The 18368-nt window shown below is 31.0% G+C and overlaps 1 protein-coding gene and 1 non-coding gene across 3 annotated transcripts; one reads left to right on the top strand and one right to left on the bottom strand.

Moving 5' to 3' along the window:
- The first annotated feature begins 5789 nt into the window (after window positions 1-5789).
- Window positions 5790-11588, top strand: LOC149882148 (uncharacterized). 2 transcript variants are annotated; one of them, XM_090067413.1, is made up of 5 exons: window positions 5799-5901; window positions 6511-7039; window positions 7146-7278; window positions 7373-7769; window positions 7927-8279. In XM_090067413.1, exons 2-4 carry the CDS (start codon window positions 6863-6865, stop codon window positions 7528-7530), a joined length of 468 nt encoding a protein of 155 aa, XP_089923539.1. In that variant the 5' UTR covers window positions 5799-5901; window positions 6511-6862; the 3' UTR covers window positions 7531-7769; window positions 7927-8279. The 2 variants fall into 2 exon arrangements, 1 of the variants encoding a protein (XP_089923539.1); XR_016445174.1 differs by lacking the exons at window positions 6511-7039; window positions 7146-7278; window positions 7373-7769; window positions 7927-8279 and adding an exon at window positions 8548-11588 and having other exon boundaries at window positions 5790-5901.
- Window positions 11589-16753: 5165 nt separating this feature from the next.
- LOC145191831 (U5 spliceosomal RNA) lies at window positions 16754-16871 on the bottom strand. The gene has a single exon (XR_013847585.2). It is a non-coding gene; the product is annotated as a U5 spliceosomal RNA (small nuclear RNA).
- Window positions 16872-18368: the final 1497 nt, after the last annotated feature.

Below are 18368 nucleotides of genomic sequence, written 5' to 3'. Positions count from 1 at the left end.
TATGCGAAATCTGTCGGCAACAAGACCGAACGATAAGAGCGAATAATCGACCTAAATATCTACATGGACCCGAAGGAGCACTTCAACCGAAGCTACTAAGAAAAACAAGCGAAAGAACTCGAACTAAAGATTAGGAAAATTGCCGGCGCGAATAAGATAATCGGCCTCACCTATTCCAACCGAGGGTAACTGGATCGTCGAATTCCGCTCTAAAACCGACACACAAATGCTCGCAGATTTGGAACTGACCATCTCCGGCTGCAACCGAAAAGTTCAATAAAAAGACCGAAGCGAAATCGGCTTTATTATCACCATGCATTCAATCACACGCACCAGCTATCAATTTAACCCCATCCTGAAGGACGGACGAAGACTTTTCCGAATCCAACCCTCAGTGAAACTCAGTGAGATCCCGCACAAAATTGAGATTGAAGAAGTCAAAATCGCCCTCTACTTCGGGGGGAAATCTTTCCTCTGCGAGAAATGTGGTACTTTACATCCCCCACAACAGAGATGTGTTCGACAAACAATCCAAAATACTACACCTGAAGCGATCACCGTTGCAAAAGTGAGCAACGCTAAAAAACCCGTTGCGAAACCTATAGAGAAAGAAATCGAAATGAAGCAGACGAAAGAACAAGAAAAAGCTGTAAAAGAAATCCGATTCCTCGTTGATGCAGAAAGAGAAAGCATTACCGTTCTCGAAATCACCAACCCTGAGACGGAAAGGATGGTTCAAAAACTAAAGGATCTCGATGCTGAAATCAACGAGGCAGGTAGAGATGAAGATAACGAAATGAATGAAGAAGGCTGGAAAAAGTGGGCTTAAATATAACTAAAAAGGTCACGGAGGATTATGGAACCCGTGCCGAAAAAGCTACTGCCAAACGAATGGCTCCCCCACCGACGCCTCAGAAAAAAGACATTAAGAAAGCTCAAAGGTAAATTTCGTCTTTTTTATTTTTTAAGAGACTTACCTTTGATTTTCTTCAATATTTAGTTTTAAAATTGCGCGATTGTAAATCTTTAAACACACATGCGTTCGTCAACTTTAGTATCGTCATGGAAAACCACATCTTATCATAAAATGGCTGTTTATTGCATTTTATTTCCTTTCTCTTTCTCTTTTCTTTCTCACGCTTTGTTTCTCCGCTCTTTTTCTTCTTGAATTTTCTAACCGAACTACTCTATTCTTTTCGCAAGCAAACCACCTGTGCTATTTCGCAATCTCGCCACGCGCACGTTTCAAAATCGAATTTGAAGCTTTTCAAAAAAAGCCTCGGATTCTGAAAACAAAATTTATTTAAAAAACTGTCACGCTAAGAACGAAGTCGATGCGCATTTTTTCAGCAAAAGTTTGCGATCTTATTGACGTCAAAAAGCAGAAAATAATTATCCACCAACTCGAGAAAATGCATCTTCACTCTACTACAAGAGACGCATTTAAATAGTGACCAAGCGAAGGAATTCCTAGCGAAATGGAAACGTGCAGGTTTTTTCTCCGCAGGTGGCTGTCATACAGGAGGGACTTTAATTTTAAATTAGGGAAACAACTTTGAATTTCAGCTAATAAGAAAAATAGCGAAGGAAACACTAACGCACATGATAGACTCATGCGAAAAAGTCCAACCTTTCATAAAAAACGCCATATCCATTCTAAACAAAATCTACCTCCCGCAGCCTGCCTTCAAGAACACTATTAAGTTCTTCTTCTTCTCACACGCAGAGAATCTAAAAATTTTTAAACTTGGAAAACGAATTTTGAACGAGGTGTTCCATGACCATTTGACTTTTACTAGGCTGAATCTATTCATAGAGTTTCAGTGCAGGCTAAAAAATATTATTTTGAAGAAAAAGAATTCGCGAAACAAAATAACAAATTGGACGACTTGGTCTCGAAGTATTTGGGACACAGATATCAAACTGAATATCGACACGAATTTGAATATTTGTCTGAGCTAAAAAAAAATACCCAGATACTAATTGAGTAAAAACAAAATTTTTTTGGTTTTTTTTTTTTTATTATTTTTTTTTTTTTTTTTATTATTTTCTCGTTTTTTCAGATTTCAGTGTTTTGTAGCATCCCCTTTCGTTTTTCGTTTTTCGCATTTTCGATTTTTTTTTTGTTTTATTTGTCCTAAGCCATAAGGCATCGTACCTCGGCATCTATGTGTTTTGTTTCGTGTTTAGTCCTGTGCTTGTTCAGTCTAGTAAAGTCCTCTTTGTGTCCGGACATAGAATAGAGGACCATTATTTGTAAAAAAAATACTATTGTAACATTTTATCGGACATCTCTGCAAGGCATTTGCTGGAGGAGACAAATAAATATCAATACCTCAAGTGTAGTAGTCGGTCTTTTTTTTCTCGCCAAAGGGGAGGCAAGCTCAGGATCGAGTGCTTCTGGGCCTTCCCTGAAGAGGAGTGGGCAGTCTGCAAGGCAATTTCTGGAGGACTCTAAACACTACAATACCTAAAAGGAAGCACATCTTGATTTGTATTATCTTGGTAAGAACAGATGACAAGGGCTGTCATTTGTTTTGATTTGGAGGATGGGTTTTATTTACCACTCACTGGTGTTTCAAACATTGTGGTGAAAGAATATTCTGTCGTTATAATTATTGTCAATGTTGAACAGAAAACCATAATCTGCACTGTAAAATACAAATAATATTACACCAGGACGTTTTTAGATGTTGGAAAAGATTCAACATCAAGATCATAGCAAAAACATGTTTTTATTTAATTCTGGAGGTTTTTTTAATTCAATTCTGGATTTACTACAATTTAATTCTGGAGGTTTTTCATTTTCACTAAATGATAATCGTGTTCCTATATAGAAAAAAAAGTGTAACCAGATTTGACAAGATGAACTTTAGTTTGTGGAGGATGAAGAAGCTAATAACAATATTTGTAAAACAAAGATACTTGCTATTTATTAAGATCATCAAAACATCAATCCCAAAATGTACCGTTATAAATTGTATCCAAAACTATTCTGTTTTTCCCGAGAGTGTACATCTAGCATCTGTGTCTCGAAACAAAAAATTGTTTTAGGCGTTTTTTTGACGAAGTTATCTTTTACACAAATGAGACATATTGTCCTCTTCTAGTTTTTTCTCATTTTAAACGATGCCAGTTTTTTTAATTCTTGTTTGTTATGAGAAATGTTGATACTTTTCCCGAAAAATATTAAAACGATACTTGTTTTGGAATAATTGCAAAACTAGACTTTTCATTTGCCCATTGTGCATATAACAATTTCTAAAAAGTTAGTATGTCGATTAAAAGATTATAAAAATTATTTCAACTTGTACTTGTAACACATCTAAATAAACACACGTAACACGTGTAAATGTACCAGTAAAATCCGGGAAATATTGAGATAGTACAACATCGTAAAATAGATTATAAAACAACATAAATTATAAAACAACATAAATTATAAAACAACATAAATTATAAAACAACATAAATTATAAAACAACATAAGTTATAAAAAACGTAAATTATAAAACAACTTAAATTATAAGACAACTTAAATTACCTAGCAAAACCCCATTTTCAAAAAGTGGTTGTTGTAGTTTTGTAGTTTTTAATTATTTTCTGTTAAAAAATTTACCATTAAGACGATGAGGCCAAAAAAAAATGAAAAAACTTTTTAGACCAATTCGTCTTAAATCCTATGTGTTTTAAGGTGCTGAAATCGTATTTGGCATCTTTTTTTTTTTTTATCATCCATAATTCTCTAACAATATGACATCGACTGTATATTTAAAAATGCGAGAAATTTATCACTTGAAAATTAAAAAATCATAGTTTACTTAATTAACTTACAATTTTTACTTACAATAGCGTTAAATTACTACAATACAAGTATCTTTAGGTGCTCATTTTTTTATACTTCTGACCCCTTTTTTATTTTAAGTTTCTTGTATATCTCTTTTTATCCGATACATTTTGCTGTTTTCTGTGAAGTGACCAGCAGTAATCACCAATTATGTCCCCTAAAAATCACTAATACCATTTCTCCATCTCTTTTATGCCCTAATGAAACTGCTCCCCATGCTCCTCCTACTCCTTCAGGGACAGGAAGGTTTTACTGACCAACCAGCTGAAGTAAGGATAGACAATTTCTTTGTTATTTTTGGAGCCCCAAAAAGTTCAATGCTTCAAAAAGATAAGTAATTTTCTGAATGATATTTTTGCTCCTTTTATACAATATAAACTACAAATTTAAAAGTTTTCTTTTATTTCTTATACCATTCCCTAAGAATCTCAAAACATACGTAACATACTTTGGAAGGAACCTAACATTTTCCTTGATTAATGATTTCTACACCAAAGTATACTTTTTTAAAAAAACCAGCAAAACCAGTTTCTTTGATGTATTTCTAAGTACAAAGTCACCTTATATAACAGAAAGTGTGCTAGGGGACTTTTTATAACCACGATTAGAATTACCGACCAAATTGAAATTGATTTTACTGCTAACCTTATATTATCAAAATTTATTGCCAACATAATGGCATTTAAATGATCGAAAATATAATTTTCACTTTTTGAAAAATAATTTTTCAAAAAAAGTGAGAAATTGGTGGGTGATTCAACTTATTTATTACCGTAAAAAATTCTTACTTTACACAAAAGTTTGACTCATTTGTAACTTTCATCTATAAAAATGAGCTTTAATTTCTCTAAAATTGATGTAAAACTCGCAAATCATTTGTTTATGATATCTAAATTTTATTTTAAGTGTCAAACTTGTTTTTACAAATTAATAAAGTAGTTTTTCAAGATTGTTTAAAAAATGTCCAAAGTTAACTAGGGGTCTGGGTAACTTTGTGCAACATTAACAAAATTAGAATAGCTTAATAATACGTGTATGTAATTGTGGAAAATGAACCTCTTTTTTCTTAATTTTTTAAGGACTTATAGTTCTAAGTCTAGTTTAGTTAAAAGCAAAAGATTAATTTTATTACAATTTTTGCTTAACAAAGAATATAACTTGTTAGAATACTAAACACAACCGAAAAAAAAACACAAAGCACACAAAAAAGTTCCTTCATATGTTGTTAAACTTGAGCAAAAGGAATTAAGTAAAAAAATTAAAGTTAACGAAACAGAGTTCAAAAACCCCATTAAAAGTTTAATTCTGGCACTACTTCACTATCTTCCCAGCCATCAATAACGTTTGGAGAGACGTGAGAGGATAAACTATTGACTAACAGAACTTCAACTCCTAACTTCTTTTCTAAAGAAAGTAAAGCTATAGAAACAAACTACTCTTCAAAAGCTACTGTATCAAAACTATCCACGTTTAATGCTGAGGTATCTGGCTCCTTTAGTACCTCCAACACACCAAGGTCGATCACAGATTAGAAGCCTTGTAAAGAACAAAAAGTGGCAAAATTTCAGATTCTGAACCTGGTATCATTATGAAAATACCTGTTTTACAAGTGCTTCTTTTATTTTTGGGGTATTTACTGCCTCTTTTTTTACCAAGCATTTTTGTGAGCCACGGCCAAATAATCAGTTAGATTTGTTTCGTCATAGTTGTGCAAGTAGCTCGGTGGAATTTTTTGTATGGTTTTTCTAAGAGAATCTTATATATATTCTTTTAGAAATTTTTTATTAACATTTTCTCGTAATTTTTTTGCATTTGGCACAAATTTATTTGTTAGCTCTAGGTGTCATTGTAAAAATGACTTGATTAAATCAGTCCCAAGAAATACTTTATACTCTTTTACTTTTCTACAAAAACGATGGAAATTATTGTTCATCATATGACGTAAGTCTTCTTTACCGATAGGAAATCCGAAATGGCTTCATTGAGTGGGTAAAAGAAGTAACTTAAATTAAATTTGAAAAAGGCAGCCTCCTCTAATTTGGAAAAATAATGAGGTATACCAAGTTTTAAATCATGTTTTTTCCTTTCAATTTGTAACAATTTGTTCTTGGACACAGTTCACAAATATAGGTTTTAGGTATAAAATGATGTGACCCCGGAAGTTTCAATGGATTTAGGTTACTAATACCATATGTTTTAAAGATCTAACTTTAAAAAAATCTAATGAGTGGCCCTTTTTGAGAAAATTTGTTTTTTAAAATTTAAAAAAAATTTCATTATATTTTTTGGGATTTTTAATGGTTTAACTTCTTTAATTAGTATTTAAATCAAAAGTATGCTTGATAATAAAACGTTTTACTATTTTTTGTTAAATATAACAAGACTACAACATTTGAGTTAAAAAGCAAAAAACTGCAATCTGTTTCCCATTCTATATCAATATTTGTAGCCATATTGCATAAATAGTCCTATGTAGACATACACACACATTTGCTTTTTTTATTATTTACATTTATTTATCAATATTGCAATGAACTAAAATAAAATAGTATTTTTTATAAACAATAAGAAGTCAGTACAAACTGCAATAAATCCAGTTCTTCTTATGTTCACTCACTGAACTTAAATATGTAACAACACATACACTTATGTTCCTTAAATAGATAATCCGCATAACTAATAAATAAAATCTGCAAAACTAGTTTAAAGAACCAAAAAGTTATGCCACGTCTACTCTCTAAAAAGAATAAATATAAGAGAAGTCATGAGGACAATTAGAGACTGGTTTGTGCCTGCTGCCACCTCAAAGATTTAAAATGTATACCCATCAACCTGAAACTGGAAAAATTGATCAAAGATCATATCAATCCCAGCTATTCAAAACAAGTGTTTGAGTATCCAACAGGTAAAACTTATATTGAACATTTTCTGTACAAGATGTTCAGATGAGAGGATGACATGGGGAACATAGATATAAGTTGAGCATTCTTTTAATCTATTGAGAGAGAGGATGACATGGGGAACAAAGGAACATACTCTGGGATCAATGGGGCTGTCACTCTTGCATATGCAGATAACTTACAAGAAACCCACGACAACCTATTGCAGATTGTCGAGAGCCTAAATCTGCATAAATGCAAATATTCTCTTGCATTAGACATGAAAATCATCAACATATTGTTGGGAATTTCGGTATAATATATTATAATCCAAGTTTATACTTTTTACATTACTTGAACATATACACATTTATTACTTGATAAAATGTAATTCAGGAGCCTTATATAAATTATTTTAGGCTCACGGAGGAAAATATTCCTGTGTCTGGTGTGAAGGTACATTAACTATTGTTGCTGGAGATCTCAGAACTTTGAGATCTTTAGATGATTGGTATACACTGTATTACGAGGATAGATTGCCAGGACGTCAAGGTGACTTTAATGAACATAATTTAAGATCTTTACAAAGTTTTGCCTTAAAAATTCTACATTTTATCAGTTTTTAATAAATATTACTTTTACCTAGAATGTTGTGAAGCCATGGTTGATCAAGGAAGAAGACAAATCCAAGTTGGTGTTAGATGTTATACCTTTGCCGGAACTTCACATGCTGATGGGCTTTGTAAATCATATATCGTCATTTCAAATTGTGGCCCATGTTTGAGATGTGGGTTTCAAGCTTAGGATGTATAAGAAAAGGATATCATGGAACTTATGAAGGAAATACTTCAAAACGGATCCTAGAACAGTGCTATAAGCTGAACAATCTGTTACCAGTAGAGCTCCTACCTCTATTAGAACCCTTGCAAAAGTTCCGCGTGGTAGTTCAAGGAACATTGGGAAACTGTTTGAATCCCAATTACAAAGATGACAATCAGGCATTTACGCAATCTTATGTGGTTACCTAAGAATACTGTAAGGAGGTAGGCTATAGAATGTCTCTTTTTACTTTTAATAAATTGTTTGCCCCAGTACATTTTTTAGTATTTCACTATAGTTTATACAAAATACTTTTCTTAAAGAGATATTATTACAACAAGCAGCATTATTTAAAAATGTTTGATTGATGTTTTATTATAGTATCTTGAAAAGGATCTGACTGTCACTTGGAAAATACATGCTATTGCAGCACACTTAGAAGACTTTATCTCCAGATCAGGCCATTCTCTTGGAAGATATGCAAAGCAGGCTTCTGAAGCAGCTCATGCTAAAATGAAGCCTGTCATCAACAAGTTCAATGTTTCCCAAACGAGCAAAAAACATCTGACAAGAACCAAGAGAATTGCAGAGGTGTTTAGTAGTGCAAACCTGTAATCAAAGAACCTTATCAAAGTTATATATTAATAAAAGATTTTTTGTCATTGATTTTTTAACTAAAATGTTGTAGTCTTGTAATATTTAACAAAAAATAGTAATAAACGTTGTATTATCAAGCATACTTTTGATTTAAATACTAATTAAAGAAGTTAAACCATTAAAAATCCTAAAAAATATAATGAAATTTTTTTTAAATTTTAAAAACAAATTTTCTCAAAAAGGGCCACTCATTAGATTTTTTTAAAGTTAGATCTTTAAAACATATGGTATTAGTAACCTAAATCCATTGAAACTTCCGGGGTCACATCATTTTATACCTAAAACCTATATTTGTGAACTGTGTGGACTAGCACTATATTAAGTAGCAGCTTGCTCTTCTGTTAGCTTTTTAGATTTTACATCTTCAAGATTTTCAAATAAACATGAGTTTCTGATTGACACAAAAACAAACCATCGGATTCTAAAGTGAATTGGTAGTTCAAATTTTTATTTGTTAGAGTGTAAATTATCTTTGACATATCTTTGTGGAAAGTTATCAATGGATGTGCAAAGTTAGGAATTTTTACGGTACGAATTTTGAAATCAGCATAAAAAACAAAATAGGAAATAAAACTATTGAAAGAATTTTCATCTTGATCTAATATCTGGTTTGTTGCCATGGAATTTTAATTTGGAGTATAATACATTGAAATCATTTGCTGATTTATGAGATGTTGAGCAAAAAAAAAAAAAAGGTCGAATTACCTTTCCTTTTATCTCCGCCAACGCCATTTGTGCTATTTTAATCCTGGTGGGAGGCACTAGCATGGTAAAAAATTTGATAAAAGAAGAGATTTGGAAAGCAAAAGAATGCTAAGACACCACATGAACTTCCTCTCAAGTGATGATAAGTTGAAGGGCTTGGGAATGACATTTTTATTTCCTAATCTCTCCTATCACTGTAATTATTTTCCCTCTCCCCCCCTTTCTCCCATCAACTTTTTGATGAATTAAATTACCATTCCCTCCAGCAATTAAAGTTGCTTTCCCTCCTCTTCCATATCAACGAAATAATGAATGATTTTGAAGGTATATTTTCGACTGCGAGAGAGGTTTCAAATCCAATTGATTTCTACGTTCCCTTTTCCCATGTACACCTCGACTAAGAAGACGAAGATGTATGCAAATTTTTATCGCTCTGTAAATTGTTGTTAATGTAATAGTGCTTTGTGTACGGACACATCGTTTAATGAACCAATAATGATTGCAGAAAACGTTGGGGGGTAATAATGTCACAATAATGTTTGCTTTAAAATTCGAAACTTTCAAAAAAAATTATAGCAGTTTTTTATTTTACAAGTTCAGTAAAAACTTTTTCCACAAAAGTCTTACGGACGTTTAAACTCAACTACAATGTTGAGCTTAAATGTTTAACAACAGTTTTATTTTTACGATTAATTTAAAACAAGTGCGGCCACAAGTACTTATTTAAAAAGTTCTTTATACGTCCGATTTTATCCTCCATATTTCCTTCTTCAAAAAGTAAATTTTTGAAAGACGCAAGTGTTAAACCGCGAAAACATTGTAAAAAATGATAGAAGTTTATTTCCTTGCATGTGGCGTCATTAATGGCGAATGACGATTTAAAATATGTTGGAAATTCCCACACGGGTCAGGGTGGGACGTCCATTTTAAATAACTACAAGAATGTGAACGTCATTGAGCATTTGGAAGATGAAAATGGAAACTTCAATATAATTGCAAAAAAAAATTTTTTATCAACTTTAACATCAGGAGAAACGAGAAAACGAAACAATCTTTTGAATAAAATAAAAGTAAAAAAATTGTTATCACTCGGAGGAGCATTTTACAAGCTAAACTTATTGGTTATCGCTCGCAGGAACTCGTAACCCACTCGTAAACGTATAGAAGATAATGTTTTCAAAGGAAAGCTTTAAAAAAATTTAATATATTTAAAATAGTTGGCCTCTATTTAATCCGAAAGGAAAAAAATCTCAAAAAGTCGCAATTAACATTTTTTGATTTATGCAAAAAAAATTTGTTGCATTCGACTCAATACAAGCAAATTAACGAGCCAATTATTAGAATAAAAACCTTGATCTTATGACTCATTCAGATCACCAAACTGTTAGCGTCGCTTTAAAAATGTCTCTTAAAAAATGCTTTGGCCTTTCAACAACTATTTTTAAAGATGAGAATACTCAAGTACAAAAAAGCAGCAAGAATAAAAGTCTGGAAAAAATTAAAGTGAGTTGCAGAAAAGAATCAGCGAGACGTTAAAAGACGAGGAAACTGGATAAGCAAACCAAAAAAAAAAATGTTTTAAAATGTGTCTAAAAAAACATAACCACGCAATAATTTTCCCCTGAAAATACGTAATGACTTAACGTAATTATTTTACAGTATTTTTAATTAATAGGTGAAATGGAAAACTGAACAGTAATAAGTGACTCTCTCTTAGCTGGAACAAAAAAAATTTTTTTGAAAGAAGAATAATCATGAAAAAAGATGATTTTTCTTTTTATAAAGAATAAAATAGAAGCAAAAACAGTGACCTAAAAATTCATTAAGAAGGTAACGAAAAAACGATGTAACAACCAAGCACATCGAAGCTTCTTTGACGCGAAACAAAACAATCGTCAGTTGTTTTTTTTAATCGTATAGAGCATTCCATCGAAGTTTTTCGTCTGATAGAATTTTTTTAATCTTTTTTTTTTTTAAAAAAAATAATTAACGAATTAAAAAGAATAATTAACGATTTACTTTAAAGTGGTTAATTATACTTCGTTTGCCATTAAAAATTTATCAGCTTAGCTATAAAGGGAAATCTTCAATAACGGCTCATAATCACGGCTTATAATCACGGCTTATAAGGAGCCTAGAAAGACACGGTCACTTTACGTTTCTATAGATGAATTCCAAAAAAGGTATTATTTTGGGTCTTTTTAATTGTAAGCAATAAAATTGAGAAACATTATAAAGAAATTCTGAATCAAAAATGGATCAGCATCGAAGTAAGGATAAATACATGAATATGGGGAAGAACTTCATAAGTGACCCTCTTCTTTAACAAAAGAAATGAAGTGAAAAAAAAAGCAACAATAAAATCACAAATTCTGAAATCCTTAAATTAAAAAATGTTAAACTTAAAATTAAAAACAGAAAAAAAACGATTAAAATTGTAAGTAAAAGTGGTTAAGTATTTTTGAGATGAGCCTGATAAATAATATAGTTTTATAACGGATTAATTCGTTTTTGCACGCAGAGTGTTTAAGTGCGAGTTTGGGAAAAAAATTTAACCCTTAGTCAATCTCATGAACATATTAAAAATTAACAATTCTTTCAACCCACTTTTCTTATTTAAGGTTAAAAAAAAAACAACAAAAAAACAACAAAACAACAAAAAAAAAAAAAAAAAAGAAAAGATAAATATGATGATTTACTAAACGAGAAAAAAAAAAAACAGGATGTTTAATGGTTATCACTTTCAGTAAATGGGAACATTGTATCAGAGTTCGAACCAACATTTGAAGATTTTCAAACCACAAACAAGAAGAAGTTCATTTAAGAATTTAATACGTTTGTCGCAACAATCTCAATAAAAAAGAAATTTTTTTAAACTTTTTAAAAATATATACCGCGGTGTGATCTAACAAAGTCCTATGCTTTAAGAAAGTCCTAATTTAAGAAATAGCAAATTTTGTATATATAAAAGAAACATATATTGAAAATAACTTTGTTGTTTTAACTAGATATCTAGTTAGATAAAATAACTAAATTTTTTTCTCTAAATGTTTATTTTATGTATACGAAATTTGCCATTTCTTAAATTAGGACTTTTTTAAATTAATAGGACTTTGTTAGGTCACACCATGGTATATATTTTTTCTTTAAAATCGCATTATTGTTCAAGCGTGGTGAAATTATACGAAAAAAAAAAAAGATCAAAAATCATTGTGTGGAATAAATATCACACAAAGATCTTTGAATCTCAAAAAAGCGGAGTTACTTTTTTTAATTCTGTTTTAAAAAATACACTAAAATTGTAAAGTTGAATTTCCCCACTCATTTCATAGTTACATAACATAGAATCAACACACAAAGTTGCCCATTTTAAATTCTGTTTCAGATGCGAAATATTTTATAAAGCAATACAAAGATTCTTGACTTAAAACTTTAGAAATTTTCTTTTTCTTTTTTACATTTTAACAAATAATTTACATACAATTATGATATCGCAAATATTAACTATGTACAATTACAGCACAAATAAAACCCACCGTAAACTGTTGGTAGCTTTATTAGAATGACTACAGCAAAATAACAATAGCTAAAAGCTGAAACGAAAAGTTTCGTAAAAATATATGCGAGGGTTTGCGTCGGAAGGAAAATCACAATGTGCATTGTGATATATTTTCTAAGACTATTAGTTCTATTAAAGCTTGCTCGATTATCAACTTTTCGCATACGTGACACTCTGCGACAGCAAAACGACGTTCTGCTAATCTGTTTCGACAGTTTGAAACAATCGTGGGAGCATTCTTAGATTCATTTAGCTGTCGTTCGAAATTTCTCAGAGATTCTTTCGAAAGTTGAGAGTAGAGAAGAGACTTGCTGAGTTGCTTATGGTGTTTCTGCTCGGTGTTTAATAAAACATCCATCACGACATCATTGATCAAGATGCTGGTTTCATAATCGACGGGCATTTTTAAATTTAAGAACTTTCTTCCACAATTTTGGAGCTGCGGTAAATATAGCGAAATATTACTACTAAAAACAAGACAAACAATTGTTAAGATAGCTTGTATGACATATGTTCGTAGTTTGTTCAACAAGATAGTATTTAATTTTAACTAAAGGTTGTTAAATGATTGAACGTCAAACGACGTCTCAGTTACATTTCACAATAATATTATATTAAAGTCTTCTCCGTGACGCACGAATTAATTTTAATTACTGATATGAATGTGATAACCTAAAAACTCTAATAAGTTATCATCGGTGATTTACCTAATGACTGAAAAGAAGAACCTTTAAAGTTACAGACAACGTCTGCTTGTTTGATGAGCGGCAGGATGATGTTCTTATTCTCGTGCGCTTGTTTAGTTTAAGAAGAACACTTTATTGATTAAACATTAAAACAATCAACTAAACAAATCTAACTAATTAATATCAAAACAATCAATTTAGTAAATACTAAAATCAATATAGCAAATTAAATAAATATTGCCGTGGGAATTATATTATCAAGCTAATCAGCAAGCATTTACGCTAAATACACGGCTATACGAAGCATGCGTTAAGTCAAGGAGTTACTTAAACAATGGCATTCTCGACATAATTTTTCTATAGTCTTTAATATACACATATTCATCTCTTCTTCACTTGTCTGTGTAATTATATTTTCTATGACTAAGAACACTAACAATAACAAAAAACATGGTGTTTATGAGAAAAATTTACATAAATGTTTTAACAACTTCCCCTCCTCTTTGTTTTTGTAGTATAAAAAAAAGTCAATGTTTAATTTATTGACCAATTGTTTAAATGGTGTTTAGTTTTCCTTCGAAGAACAAATCTTTTAGGTTACGCAGAATTCTCTTGAATATAAAAGTTCCGTTTCCATTGTTTTTGTCTCATTATTAATTACGTCAGAGACAAAGTTTCTGTGAGAAAATGAGGTTCCTTTTATGATGGGTAAAAAGTGACAGCTTCGTCATTCCTCGTCTATGTCAGTGTCACAATTATATCAACATTTTTTGTAAAAGCAGGGTTTGGGGTAGCGAGTAATTTTTTTCTTTCCAATTTTTATATTTTCGAATATTTTTATAATTTTTTTTTTAAATTAATTATCTTTTTAAATAAATTTTTTTAAAATTAACTAAAGAGCTTTTAAAAATGAGTTATTTTATCGATAAAAATAATTAAAGCTGTTAAAAAAAGGTGCTGTAAAATTATTTGTAAACGACAGATGAGAACGTCAAATGTTTTTCCAATCGAATACGATTGGAAAGTCTTTTTAAACAATAATCTTTACCAATGAATAAAAAGTTATTTGAAAGGTCACACAATCACAGGTTTTCCAATCAGATGGATCAATAAATATAATCAAATAAAAATACATACTTCAGGTGCAATATCTTTTCTATGCAAATAAAGTGCCCAGTACTTAAATTATCGCGAACTTAAGTGCACGGAGTGTCCGTAGGTTCTGGACAATGTAAACAAATATAACTTGCTGCTATTGAAAGTCTTCAAGTAAACCAACTTCCGGTGCCAAAATTTGTTTTTTTTGCACTTAACAAAAATTTGTTATTGTTAAAAAAACAGTTCAAATGCAGATGAGATGTTTTGTCATGGTGTTGGTTCTGACGATCTGAAAAACATTCCCCCCCCCCCCCCTAGAACGGTGTTAAAATCAGCATTAATACCTACCTTACAACGATTAATCGGTCTGATTCCGGATGGTTCCTGGGTTTTCAAGAACTAATGCCAGCTTTGATGAGGTCATTAAGTCAAAGTTTTTTTAAAAAAACGAAGCTTCTAATAGTTTAACACTTTGCATGTAACCTCACCTTATGTTCGTTAGAAAAATATATTCTGTGTGGAGCTAATATTACAAAATTAAAGTGTTTGAAATTTGAAAAGTTTTTACTCTTTTAACTTGCCACATTTTTGCATCACAGTCGTGGACGATGCAAATTAAATTGTTATTTTCGTAAGATTGTGCTTTGTTAAAAGACAAAAACCTTTTTAAATGCAAGTATTTGAAATATGTATTTTCATGGCCGCCGGCCGAACGTACTAATACATCAAATCATGTCATCTGTTGTTTAAGTTTAAAATGTAGACACCTTTTCCAAAACAGTCTTTTAGCAGTACTATTGTTATTAGGTTTCTCTCAGCTCACCATGAAAATATCATCTAGGACAGAGAACTTTACAATTTCGGAAATGCTGCAGTTTATCGTTAAATAGAAGATAAAATCGATAAAGAAATATTTAAGATGAACAACGAGCTGAATTTATCGCCTTTCAATACTTTTGATTGAAAAGTAAAAAAAAAAAAAAATGTTCCATATCCAAAAGCAGTTCCAAAAAAAACATCGGTTTTAATAACTCTTTCGTTACCATCGGCGATTTTTGTTTTTTTCCCGTTGATAAAGAATAACAACGAATAAACCTACAGATTTCTTAGGTAAAAAAATAGAGTTTAAAATGATTTATGTATTCAACAGAAATTTTTAGCTTCACGATAGCGAGGAAACATGGGTAAATGAAACATTTAAAGCATTTGATGCGTTAAATAAAATTGCAGAAAAGGGGTGTTGTATACCATTCTGTTCCTAGAGTGGGTTCTACATTACAGGAAAATGTTGCATTTCTTATCATATGCATAGTTTTTGATGCATATTTGTGCAAAACATGTGACAATATATACAGTTGAAACAAAACAAAAAAAATTCGCAGAGAATAGCTTTTTGAATAAATTTTTAGATTTTAAACTTAGATAAAAATATATTTAAATAACTATACAAAAAAAAAAATTTTTCCTGGCAACTTCAGTTTTGATGGAGACAAAAAATATTAGCTTATTTTCTTCTTTAATCATTTAAATTTTTTCTTTAAAAGAAAAGCAACTGCTAATTGCAAGTGCTAAGTGCTAAAAGCATGATTTCGAAAACTTGGCTCACACTTAATGATATGCAACTATAACAGACATAGAAAGTATCATAAATAAAAGATAGCCAGACTTATTTTGAAACGATTCATGCTACACATATTTCCTATCATTGCAAAAACAGGAAATTTTTAATACTTTTATTGCCACTCACCGGACATGAATATCTGTGAATGATTATGAAGCGGAGAGCTAGTCCAACCAGTAAACCGACGCTGATAGAGACGTCGTAACTGATGTTTGAACATTTTTTACTTCTAACAATTTTTTATTTTATTTTAATAGATGTAAAAAAGGTCCATAATCCATCAGACTTTTTACCCAGTCTGTAGTTTTAGCTCCCGTCTTAATACTGCAGGAAATATTGAAAACTGAGGAATATGATACACTGAGGCCCTCAAATCCCCGTGAAACTGAACAGAGTCAATGTGTATTCTAGCAAGCGTCTCTTTAAACGTAAGAAAACTTCCCCAAATAACAGTTCATGTGAAAAATGGAGAAAAACAAACCCAATGACAATTCATTTTATAAATCGTAATAATTTTTATTGCTCTATTTTCCCACAATAAAGATTAAAAACGTCTCCTGGGAACAATGATTGTCTAGATGTTCCACATAATTGCCAATACGTCAATTTTTTTGAGTTGTTTATAACTGGTGATCTTGTGAAATTTAAGATAATACAACTTCATTTGTTTGCTAAAAACTATTTTGACAACTTGATAGTAAAATAAAACAAAGTTCCTTTATCATCATCTTATTAGCAAATGTGGAATGGAAACAATCCGATTGCTTGATATTTGATAAGTAACAAACACGATTAAATTCTTTGTTGCGATGAAGCGCAGACAAAATTATCTTCATGGGTTGAAGTGTGAAGAAATGGAACTTTTTATTTGACGTAATAGGCGGCTCACGTGTGCGAGCCCGAGAAAAATAGTTAGACACTCATTGAATTGGCCTTCTCCACGGAAATCTTTAGTAAAAGGCGAAAGATTTGTGCGTGAAATGAAGAAAGCCCAGAGTTAATTTTTATATACAAAATAGATTTAACTTTGGTTTAAAAAACAAAGTTACTTGTGGTGCAAACATGAAAAGATTGGGGGAGAGGGGGGGAGTTTAGATATCGGTTTATTCGTTATTCTTTTTTAAATTCGTTGTTCTTTCTTACTATCAAATTTATTCAGTTCTTATAACTTTTTTTTTTCAAAATCTTAAACCTCAAACCGAACACGAAAAATCCGATTTGGTTACGTTTATCGAAAAAAAAAAAACCTTCGGAAGAAAAAAGTTTTCCATTTAAACTTTTCTTTTTTTTGTTCAAAAGAATGGCTTCTTTTGAACATAGAGCTGCGATTTTTTTTTGGCCAATAGTAATTACAGCATAGATAGATCGATTTAAATTACCGGTTTTTAGTGGATTTACTGATGAACCGTTTAAAAATTGGTTACCGGTAAATAATCTTTAGAAAGCCGGTGTTTCGGTAAATATTAAAATTGCACTGAAATATAGTTATATCTGGATTAACATTTTGTTGAACTTTGTTTTAGTTTAAAACTGATTAAAGTTCTTTTTTTTTTTTTTCGAAAAGAGTTTTTTAGCAAAACAACATTTAAAATCTACTATTTCAAACATTTAAAATCTATTGCGTGTATATTACAAGTGTTAGAACTATGAAACGATTTTTGCGTTATTAAACGTTACTTATTTAACGATATTAAACCTCTTGTATTGTTTTGTAACGTAAATAAGGGTTTTTGTTTCACTAGACACCAAATCCCGTTGAGTTAGTTTTTCAAGATGCTGACAAAGTTCATAAGATTAGGGCTCAAAAAACATTTACTCGACTTGTAGAACTAGGCACCAGGAAGTGCTACCAACTACTTCATAGGTCTAATCAATATGCGAGCACCGGAAAATAAGTAGTGTAGTTTTATGTGAAAAAAAACATACTTTTTGAGGTAAAAGTAATCGTCTTAATAATAGTGATTAAATGTGAAAACAAAAAAGCTTCGAAAGTTTGGTTTAAGTTTTAATGTAGGGTTTCTTACCAACTACCCAGCAAACATCGAGTCTAAAAATGACGTCTTTTAGATGTATAAAAACGTCTAATACGTCTAAAAAACATATTTAAGACGTTTTTTTTAGACTAAATGTTTGCTGGGTAAAGTTAGTAACTGTAGTCTAAAAGACTGCAATTAAAAATGCTGATTTTATAAGATTATATCAAGCAATATTATATCAAAATAAATATCGCATACATGTAGCACTTTGTGAATTTTTTACTTAAAAGTTAAGCTGTTAATGTAAAAAGGTCAAAGTCAACAAACTTAGTTCGCGTTATCATCTGTGTTACCAACATTTGACATCAATTAAGAAGGTTTAGACACTCGGTAGCTTATAGTCCTCTTGTAGGTGAGTATACAGAAAAAATCCTAAATCCTCTGAATTGTTTTTTTGTTCACCTCTCTCTATGAAAGAGAAGTCTTCAAGGCATTTAGCTGGAGGACGGTAAACTCTAATA

This window comes from Hydra viridissima, unplaced genomic scaffold, assembly GCF_058129835.1.
Source record: "Hydra viridissima isolate aposymbiotic clone 2 unplaced genomic scaffold, HvirCarnegie_v1 scaffold_11, whole genome shotgun sequence".
Classification (NCBI taxonomy): Eukaryota; Metazoa; Cnidaria; class Hydrozoa; order Anthoathecata; family Hydridae; genus Hydra; species Hydra viridissima.
Note: the sequence above shows the minus strand (reverse complement) of the source record. Positions and strands in the feature narration are given on the sequence as shown.

Coding starts and splice junctions, on each gene's coding strand:
- LOC149882148 (XM_090067413.1), top strand. CDS start 6,863: ATGGGGAACAAAGGAACATACTCTGGGATCAATGGGGCTGTCACTCTT. Junction 7,040..7,145: donor ACATATTGTTGGGAATTTCG/GTATAATATATT, acceptor AAATTATTTTAG/GCTCACGGAGGAAAATATTC. Junction 7,279..7,372: donor TAGATTGCCAGGACGTCAAG/GTGACTTTAATG, acceptor ACTTTTACCTAG/AATGTTGTGAAGCCATGGTT.